Source organism: Mus caroli, chromosome 5, assembly GCF_900094665.2.
Source record: "Mus caroli chromosome 5, CAROLI_EIJ_v1.1, whole genome shotgun sequence".
Taxonomy (NCBI): Eukaryota; Metazoa; Chordata; class Mammalia; order Rodentia; family Muridae; genus Mus; species Mus caroli.
In genome coordinates this window covers 69,896,361-69,906,700 of record NC_034574.1, presented here as the reverse complement: position 1 = coordinate 69,906,700, position 10,340 = coordinate 69,896,361, and the positions used below count along the sequence as shown (strand labels likewise).

At 43.1% G+C, this 10,340-nt stretch overlaps 1 protein-coding gene across 1 annotated transcript in view; it reads right to left on the bottom strand.

The window, feature by feature from the left end:
- Positions 1-3,178: 3,178 nt before the first annotated feature.
- Positions 3,179-10,340, bottom strand: part of Arl9 (ADP ribosylation factor like GTPase 9) — an 8,352-nt gene continuing 1,190 nt past the window's right edge. Inside the window, exons 2-5 of the mRNA XM_021163714.2 lie at positions 9,948-10,339; positions 7,205-7,367; positions 6,425-6,600; positions 3,179-3,471 (exon numbers count right to left, since the gene is read on the bottom strand). Coding sequence (XP_021019373.2) covers positions 3,295-3,471; positions 6,425-6,600; positions 7,205-7,367; positions 9,948-10,339 — 908 coding nt within the window. The 3' untranslated portion in view covers positions 3,179-3,294. The remainder of the gene's footprint in view (positions 3,472-6,424; positions 6,601-7,204; positions 7,368-9,947; position 10,340) is intronic.

Below are 10,340 nucleotides of genomic sequence, written 5' to 3'. Positions count from 1 at the left end.
CACACACACACACACACACACACACCCCTAATATGCATTCCTCAGTATGATGAACTTCCTAAGCTGACTGCTAAGCCCCCTTTTCTGGTATAGACAAATGTTAGAGTTCCACTGTTTCAAACAAAGTTCTAGCACTTCAGAGGTGCTCAATAAATGTTTACAAAGGGAATAAGCAAAACTGCATGCACCTCTTGGTGTTTTAACTGAACCTGTATTTTCTAAGCTTGAAAGGCTGGCAATGATACCAAGTTCTCCAAGGAAATAAACACCCCCTAGTGGGGCATGATGGGAAAATGACCAGCCAGGCAGCCCCTTTGACAACACAGTAGCTTGGGTGAGTTTCATTTCCCCTAGAGCTCTTGTGACATGTGTCTATGTCACTAGCTTAAGATGTCTCCAGTGCAGAGCTCTTTATTCAATTTCAGCATCGAGGAAAGAGAGTCATGTTGTCTCTCAATAGCTGTTCCCCAGAGGACAATCTCCAGCAAGCCACATCCCTTGTTAACAAAATCTAGAACTTAAGATCAGAATGTGATAAAACCTCCAAATTGCTCTCACCTCTGTTAAAGGCACCCAATGGTTTATATGTCCTAAGATAAAGCATATAGCATCTGAGTGTGAGCTGGAAGGGGGTCTTCATATGAGACAATCTTTTCAAAGGGAGAAAACCAGGGTGTTTAAGGAATGTGTCCATGGGTCCATTCATGGAGGGACTTGGGACAGAATCTAAAATCCCAGGTTTCCAGTAATCCTGAGAATCAATGGACGTTCCAGCTTCTTTGACGTTTTCTTGTCCGAGTGATGCGTATGATAGGACACTGCTAAGCACGATGCTATGGTGTTGAGTTTGAGGAAGAACTCAGTTCTCAGAGGAAGAATGTGATGTCTGTATACATATGTGTGCTGGCTAGGTTTTGTTTGCTTGTTTTTTGTTTGTTTTTCCGAGACAGAGTTTCTCTGTGTAGCCCTAGCTGTCCTGGAGCTCACTTTGTAGACCAGGCTGGCCTCGAACTCAGAAATCCGCCTGCCTCTGCCTCCCAAGTGCTGGGATTGAAGGCGTGTGCCACCACCGCCCGGCTGTGCTGGCTAGTTTTGCGCCAATGTGATACAAGCTGGAGTCATTTGGGAAGAGAGAACCTCAACTAAGAAACTGTTTCCATCACACTGGCCTGCAGGAGAGACTGAGATGCATTTTCTTGATTGATGATTGACACGGGAGGACGCAATGCATTGTGGGCGTCTCCCCCCCCCCCAGGCAAGTGGTCTTGAGTTGTATAAGAAAGCAGGCTGAGCAAGCTATGGGGAGCAAGCCAGTAAGCAGCACCCCTCCCTCCATGGCCTCTGCATCAGCTTCTGCCTCCAGGTTCCTGCTTCAGTTCCTGCCCTAACTTCCCTGGACGACGGGCTAAAATGTAAGATGAAATGAACCCTTTCCTTTCCACATGGCCTCATGCCTTAGTATTTCACCACAGTAAGACATACACCTCAGTTAAACCATGTTATTGTAACTTAAGCATGGCAGAGGCTGCTATGTGCTGTGAGCAGGGCTGTCATCTTCGCCATATTTGGTTATTTTGCCAGGGTTTCCTAATTTTAAAAGGACATATGGGCCAAATTCTCTCTCCGAATATATACATGTTAGTGAATTAAAGCAAAGCATTATAGTTGCAAATTGGACTTACTGTATCCAGTTCGGTATAGTTAATTGCTTGTACAAAATATCCCCAATGGAGCTGAACAGATGGCTCAGTGGTTAAGAGCACTGGCTGCTCTTTCAGAGGTTCTGAGTTCCATTCCCAGGAACCACATGGTGGCTCACAACTGTCTTTTATAGGACTCAGTGCCCTCTTCTGGCCTGTAGGTGTGAATGCAAGCAGAGCACTCATAGACACGAAATACATAAATCTTAAAAACAAACAAAACAAAACAGCAACAGAAGAATCCTAACGCCCTTTATGGTGGCATACATACACAGTGCCCAGGAGGCTGAGGCAGGGGGATTGCAGGATACACTGTAAGGCCTTGTCTCAAAAGACAAAACAAGGGGCTGGAGAGATGGCTTAGCGGGTAAGATCACTGACTGCTCTTTTGAAGGTCCTGAGTTCAAATCCCAGCAACCACATGGTGGCTCACAGCCACCAGTAGTGAAATCTGACACCCTCTTCTGGTGTGTCTGAAGACAGCGAAAGTGTACTTAATTGTAATAATAAATCTTTGGACCGGAGCAAGAGGGGTTGGCCAGAGCAAGTGGGGCCAATCGGAGTGAGCAGAGGTCCTAATTCAATTCCCAACAACCACATGAAGGCTCACAACCATCTGTACAGCTACAGTGTACCCATATATATAAAATAAATAAATCTTAAAATAAATAAATAAACTTAAAAAAAAAAAGAAGAAAGAAAGACAAAACAAATCTTGTGAAGAAAGCCTGTCTTAAAAACACATTTCTACCCTGTGTCTCATCTGGTGTATCAGGGTTCTTGTCTCCTCCTGCATTCAGTTAAGCTGGGAGCACTCATCTTCACTATTCTTATCCAGCACGTCTGTCCTTCAGTGTTAAGGGGACACTTAAAGGAAAGATATCTGCATTTTTATTCAAAAAACGTTTAAATGTTTTACTAAATGTATTGCTATTGATAAAGCACACGTGGGGGGGGGTAGGGGAGAAGTCAGTGAAGTCTTTGCTGTATAAGCCTGTCTATGTGGGTTTGATCCCTGGAAACTGCAAAAAACAAGACAGAACAAAACAACTCCCCCCCAAAACAAACAAACAAACAAACAAAAACAAAACCCCCAAAAAACAACAACAAAAAAAACCCCAACAACAACAACAACAACAAAAACCCTAGCATATAAGCCTTACGGTTCCTGAGAAAGGACACTTATAATCATCTTCTGACCTCACGTGTACACACAAGAACGTACACACAAAACATAAAGAGAAGCCACGGGTAGGATGAAGGCTTGCCAATACATTCTTTACTTTTGAGTAAAACCCTTAGCCCCGGGGTAGATGGCATGCTTAACATGTCTGAGGCCCAGGGTTCACTCTCGGCACAAATCTGCATTTCTCTCCAAATAATTTAAAAATTTTAAAGTTACAACTCTAAAGACTAAACAGAACAAAATCCTAGTGAATTGGCTAGCGTTCTCTGCATAGACACTCTGCATTGCGAGAATAACCATGGCTTATTTTTTATTGAAAGTGGAAAGTTTTGGCTGAGCCTGTCTTTCAGCCCCTCTGGTGGTAGGTGGATGGGAGCCGAGCAATGGGCCGGCGGGTCCTAGTCTCTTCTACATATCTGTGGCCAGATGTGTAATTAGGTCTTTGGCATCTTGCATGGTGGAGGGTATCTCTGAACCATTCTTGGTCACCTGAGTTCCAAACAAGAACAACTTTCTGTCGTTCCCCACTTCAGACAGAGCCAAAGCATCGTGGATATCTGTAATGTGATAAGCCGCTTCGAGATCCTTCTCCCAGGACAGAAAAAGAACAGAAGACATTGGTTAGTCTGTACTCTTTTGGAATACAAATACGCGTTCCTTATTCTAAAGGACTCTACCATCTTAAAACAAACAACACTGGGATTTTATTATAACCCCAGTGATGGTATGAATAAAAACGTTCTTGTCAGAATTATGCAAGTGTTTGGGGGAGGGTGACTTTAAATTTTTTTATTTCATTTAATTCATTGTTTTATTTGTTTGTTTTGTTTTTTCAAGGAGCCTTCCAAGTGTTGGATTTATAGGCACATGCTATTAAACCATACTCACCAATTAAGTTTTGCCCATATCAGATTTTTCAATTTTAGCACTTGTCACTGTGAGTTCTTTGTTGCTATCACTATTTACTCTGACCAAAAATTGTATATTAAATTTGTGGAATATATGGAGGCTTGTGGGTGTAATCGTATCTTCATAACTAACACACACACACACACAAATTAAATATTTAAAAAAATGGGAATCTCTGCTGGGCATGTGGCACACACCTTTAATCCCAATACTTAGGAAGCAGATGCAGTCAGATCTGAGTTTGAGGCCAGCCTGGTCTCCATAGTGTTTCTTCATAAACAGAACTATATAGAGAGACCCTTTCTCAAATAGAGGTGGGGAGGGGTGCAATCTCCAATTTAAAAATATAAACCATAAGCAAAGAAAAATGATAACCGCTGAGATACTGGAGAAAATGTTAGTGATGCATATAACCAACACATGGATTTTTTGCAAAAGATATTAAAGTACCCTTATGTTTCAAATAAGGAAAGAGAGAGGCTTCATGTCCAGCTTACTGGTAAGCAATATACTTAGTGTACAAAAGAACTTGGGTTTGATTCCTAGTACCACTAGGAAGAGTCAGAGGGGACATAAGAGGAAATAGGAAATCCAGAGATGTAGATAGAACTCAACCAGTAACAAACACCTTAAAAATAAATAAGGATAATGAAAAACAACGTCAGCCTCATCACAGTGGCAAAAGGAACAGTTACAGCAGTGAGTTTTGATGAGGGTACGGAGCTACTTGCATCCTGGTCGAAAAACCAACTCATGCAATTTAGGAATCTCTAATAAAACTATTTGCAAATCCGAAACCCCAGCACTTCAAGGTATGCACAGTTGAGAAATGCGTGTCCTCATGTATAAGGGCACACTCATCCGAGAGCTCATAGCAACACTCTTAACAGTAAACAGCTGGGAGTACTAAAAATGGGCAGCAACAAGAGAATGGCCAGAGTACAGTCCTTTCGGCAGAGTGCTACACAGCTCAAAGGATGTACTGGAGCTTCTAAGCCTTTGCAGTTTCCTCCTCCACTGGTCGGGATTGGACCCAGGACCTCGCACATGCTGAGCATATCCACTATCTTTGAACTATATTTTTTAGGCCCTGAGTCTTTGAAGCTTTCAGATACTTCACTTAAAAATGAAAAATCAATTATCAACCCTTCTTTTTCAAATGCCAGCAGTATGTCAGAATGTGCTGAACCAGCCTCTATCCTGTACATCAGTCCAGGTTCCTGCTAATGTAGGGGAGAGCATCGATCATAAGTACCTATTTTACTTCTGTGAACAACATCCCACCCATAGAAGACACAGGGAAAAGGCAGGCAACTGAGCTCTCCTTGATTGACAAACATAGCAACTGAGAGAAGAGTTTTAGTGTTCAGTGTTTGAATATCTAAAGGGTGTGAGTGTGTGTGTGTGTGTGTGTGTGTGTGTGTGTGTGTGTGTGTGAGTAGTAGAAGTAGTAGTAGTAATAGTAGTAGTAGTTGTTGAAGGAGGAGGAGGAAGAGGAGGAGGAGGAGGAGGAGGAAGAAATAGTAGTAGTAGTAGAAGAAGAAGAAAAAGAAGAAGAAGAAGAAGAAGAAGAAGAAGAAGAAGAAGAAGAAGAAGAAGAAGAAGAAATAGTCATAGTAGAAGATTTACCATTTTAGTGTTTTAAACCATTACTATCAAAAATTCCCCAAACTCTTTATCTCGATAAACTAAAGCTCTATCTATACTAAGCTAACTCCACCTTCCTCCCTCCTTCAGTCCTTGACAGCCACAGTTCCACTTGGGAACTCGACAGATTTGCTGACTCTGGATAAGCAGAATGGCTAGCTTATTCACTGAGGATAGTATATGCACTTTCCTCTGTGTGGTTGCATGCAGTAGAACTCCCTTCCCTCTGAAAGTTAAAGGAATGGGCTGTATGGAGACACCACGATTTGTTATGTATTCATCAGCAGATAGACACTGATAACTTCTAACCCATGGCTGTTGGAATAACAATAATGCTGCCATGACCACAGATGTATAAAAATAGATTGGCTCTCTGATTTTATTACTTTGGGGCATATACAAATGAAGGAGACTTGCTACAGCAAACAAATTCAATTTTTTTCCCTTAATAGCCTACACTCCTAAGAACAGGGCACAAGTTTCAAGTTTCCCCTTGGGTGTTTATTGCTTTTAATGCATGCATCAAATAAATTCAGTTTAAGTGTAACTGAGCTAAAAGAAGACTCTTTTTTTTTTATACATAGAAGCCGCTCAATTATTGTGTTGAATTCAAGCAGCAATCAATATTGGTTTGTTGAACTATGTTCATTGCACATGGTTCAATTCCTTCCATTCCTCTATGGGTCAACAGATAAGCAACTCAAGGGTGTGAAGGACACAAGATGAATAAATTGTCTTTCTATTGAAGTAGTGTATATTCCAGGAGATCTAATACAGATACAAAAAAAGGAGACTTATTTGTACAGGAGATTGAATACAGAGTGTATTGTTGTATATCTACCTATTAAAGCCAGGCATTTCTGAGTTAATAATGAAGCTATTGAGTGTGGGCTACATTCACATCGTTTTGGAGGAGAGTCCTGAAAGCCAGGCAAGGTGCCGTGCCACTGAGCCACAAAGCCAGATTTGCACAGGTTCTTACCTGTTTGTTGGCAAACACAACGAGAGGGAGCCCTGGATTTGGATTAATTAGCTGATGAAGGTATTTCTTGGCTTCAGGTAATCGTTTGTGATCAGCTGAATCTACCACAAAGATCAGCAGCCACCCCTTGGGGAGGTACATCTCCCAGTAGGAACGGAATGGCTCACTGCCACCAACTGCAGAGAGGAAGAAGCCATCACATAAACTCACAGGCATGTCCAGCAAGGAGGGGGCGGCAGAAGACATCTGGGCATGCTTGGGCTGTTTAGATAAATCTGGGTGTCTCTAGATGGTATTTAGGGCCATGAGGACAATTGAAGTCTTGTGGGGGGGGGGAGTAAAGTATAAGGGGAAGAGGCATGACCTGACTCTGGGTTATTAGTGAGGTGGGACAGTATTGCCACACAGGATCTAGGACTGCTAGCTAACTAGAAGAGGTTTGGGACTGCCTCCAATTTCATCCCTGATGATGCACATGGACTTGCTTTAGACCGCTGAGTATCTGTAACAGTGAGGGACGAGGAAGGATGATTACAGGAGATACAGGCGGGTGTCCTAAAGGCTTCCTCTAAGCCCCTTTTGTTGCCAGCACTACAAAGGGAGAAAATGGAGACAGCAGAAAACTACCCCACCCCACCCCACTGGCACCGGAGTATTCAACTACACATCATCCCTAAGTGCAGGAGAATCCCGCCCAGTGTCACATCCTGCAAGATCACCCCCTCAGCAGGGACCGAGGCTTCCAGCTGAAGATGCATGCTGATGAGAAGCAGAACTTACTCTCCAGGAACTCCATTTGCCTATCTTCAGAGTTGATGTGAACTGCATTTAAACCTTGGGTAGGAGCTGTGCTGTGCTGGACTCTGTTGGAAGCCAGCAAGTGGAGGACACTGGTCTTTCCTGCTCCATCCAGACCTAGTACTAGGATCTGCTTATTTTCTACCTGTGAAATAAAAGGTACACCAGTAAACCCATGCCAATCGGGACTGTGTTTTAGCTGGCTCCTGACAGAGTGTGCCTTGCTGTATTAGGACCCTATACCAGTAGAATTGCTAACCAGTCTAAACCCAGGCTATGGCTTTTGTGATATTACTCTCCTGTATCTTTTCTATTGTCCAATTCTTTATTAGTCTATCAATACACACACAAACACACACACACACACACACACACACACACACACTCGCATCTTAGAATGTATGTCCTGTGCAGTTCCATAGGTCTATGGATCCCAGACCAATTTCCATACATTTTTCTTCTTTTTTTTGTCTTAGCAGTTGGATAAACTGGCTACAAAATATTAGGACAAAGTTCCTCCCTTATGCTTTTGTTTGTTTGTTTCTAGGACAGGGTTTTTCTGTGTAACCGCTTTGGCTGTCCTGGAACTCATTTTGTAGACCTGGCTGGCCTCAAACTCACAGAGATCTGTCTGCCTCTGCCTGAGGTGCTGGTCTTAAAGGCTTGTGCCACCACCACCCAACTCTCTCATATTTTTAATAGAAGTATCATGATTAAGCAGGAAGGCTAAGGCTACAGGACTTGGAACTCATTGTGTAGATAAGGCTGGCTTTGAACTCACAGATCTACCTGCCTCTGCCTCTGAGGAGTAAAGATAAGTCCCCCATCTGGTTCAAAGGTGATCTAAAATAGCATTAGAATCCTAGCCCATCTCTTTTGTCTGTTGAATTTTTTGTTTTCTTGGGTCTCACTTTTTAGCCCAGAGCAGCCTTAATTCCCTCTAGTGCTGGCACTGAAACCACTCTCATCTGTTAAGAAAAAAAAAAAAAAAAAAGAAAAAACATCTGAGTGAAAGAAAGATGTTTTACGGTATGGCCTACTAAGGACTTATGTAGAAAGCAGGATCTATGAAGGCCTCAGATTTTAAAGACAGTATATATTTGGGTTTTGTTCTTTGGGAGAAAAATTATTTATGTTTATCTGGTGCACTCGTTTGAACCTGTGTGTGTGTGTGTATGTGTATGTGTGTTTGCATTGTGTTGCATGTATGTGCATGTGTGTGTGCATGTGTGTTACATGTGTGTGTGGTGTGTGTGTGTATGTGTGTGTGTGTGTGTGTGTGTATGTGGTATATGTGTGTGTATGTGTGTGTTCATGTGTGTTACATGTGTGTGTGTGTATGTGTGTTGCTTAGGTTTTACGTAGATGCTGGGGGTCCAAATTCAGGTCCTTGTGCTTGAGCAGTTGCACCGCACTGACTTAAAGAATTGGTATTTCCATGAGTATTTCATAGCCCTGCCCTAACCTCCTTTTCCATTCGAAGTGTTGCAGTGCCTTTCTGAGTCTACACTATGGTATGGACGAGGCCATTGAAAAATTTCAAAACTGCACACTTTAAAGTAATAGAGGCACTAAGAAATGGCTGCAGGGCATGCATTGTGTCCCCTACCATTTCCACTACAAGTCCTACCCAGGCTACCCTGTCACACTTCATCAATTCTAAGATCATCCCCATCACTGAAATTAGGATATATTTTATTCTGGTTGGTCATCTTTTGCTGCCAAAGCAGTTTTTCTTAGTGATATCTAAAATAAGGACACCCAAAGTTTTAGGAAATATTGTATTAAAAACTGTCCCCTACTCCTAATCCCCGGGCCTATCTTTCCTAGAAATTCTGCACTCAAGGCTTACATTTTGCTTATATTTTAAGCTGACGATACAGACTGGCTCAGCGGTAGAGTTCACCGCTTAAGTTCTGGGTGCTAATGGTAGCTCTAAGAATCAAGCCAAACCAAACCATAGGATCCTTCACGTTTATCATCTAGAGAAAGCTCAAAACACTGTAAATCAAGAGTTTAGAAGAAAATCTAATTTATTCTCCCCTAGGAGGGCGCGAACCCAGCCCACTACTAGAACTACTAGAAACTACGCAGTTTCTCACATTGGGTGAAGTGGCAGCGGCAGGCACATCCGAAGGGCAAAGTGAGAAGCCTGGCCCCGTGAAAAACACCCTGGAAGGTAAATACTCAAATCTAATTCTGAACATCACTGTTCTTTGTCAATAGTTATTTCTTTCATTATCTGTGCTTCTGTGGAGTCTGTATTTTACAAGGGATCAAGTCCTGTCAACAATTCAAATAGTTGAGAACCAGGAAGCAGCTCTGAGGCAAGAAACCAACTAAGGTTCTGACCTGGAGTTCTGAGACTAATTAAGCCTGCCACCCTCCCTTCTGAAAGCCATGCAGACAGTAACTACAGCGCCCGTGGGAAAGAACCAGGGAGCCCCCAACACATCATGTATTATTCAATATGCATGTTTTCAAGAACGCTATCTCTTCCAACAAAGAATATATTCACAGTAAGTTCGAGGAGGAGAGTTCAATATTGGTTTTGGCATTGTTTACGTGGTCCGCACGCTGAAGCGCTGCGGGACAGAGACAGGGGCAGTCTCTGTATTTCATCAGGACAATTAAGATTCCTGGTTTCTCCACCCTAGACAAGGAGGGGTAGGACCCGGGGACATAAGAAGGGGTAAAGTTGGGGACAGGAGGGGTGTGTTCGAACCTTGGCACTTCCCCCCATCCATAGACAGAAGCCCTCGGAAAAGACCCGATTCTCTGCGTACTTCGGCCACGATGACGTAACAGAGCCAGCGGGTCTGGATGCCCGCTGTGACCTCGGAAGTCCCGGTCCCAGGTCTCTTACCGGCGGCGGGTACAGGGTTTTAATGGAGGTGTTGGTGTTCTCCTTGACCTGTTCTGTGACCTGTTCCTTCTCTTTCTCCGTCCCTTGCTCCTTCTTGGCTTCCATCCCTGTCCCGTTCTCCTTGCCTTTCACATCATTTTTCCTTTTCTCTTCCTCCTTCCCTTTGTCTTTCCCATTCTCCTTGGTTTTCAGGTCCGCACTCTTTCTTTTCTCCTCTTCCTTCTCTTTTCCGGTTTCCTTGGTTTTCAGGTC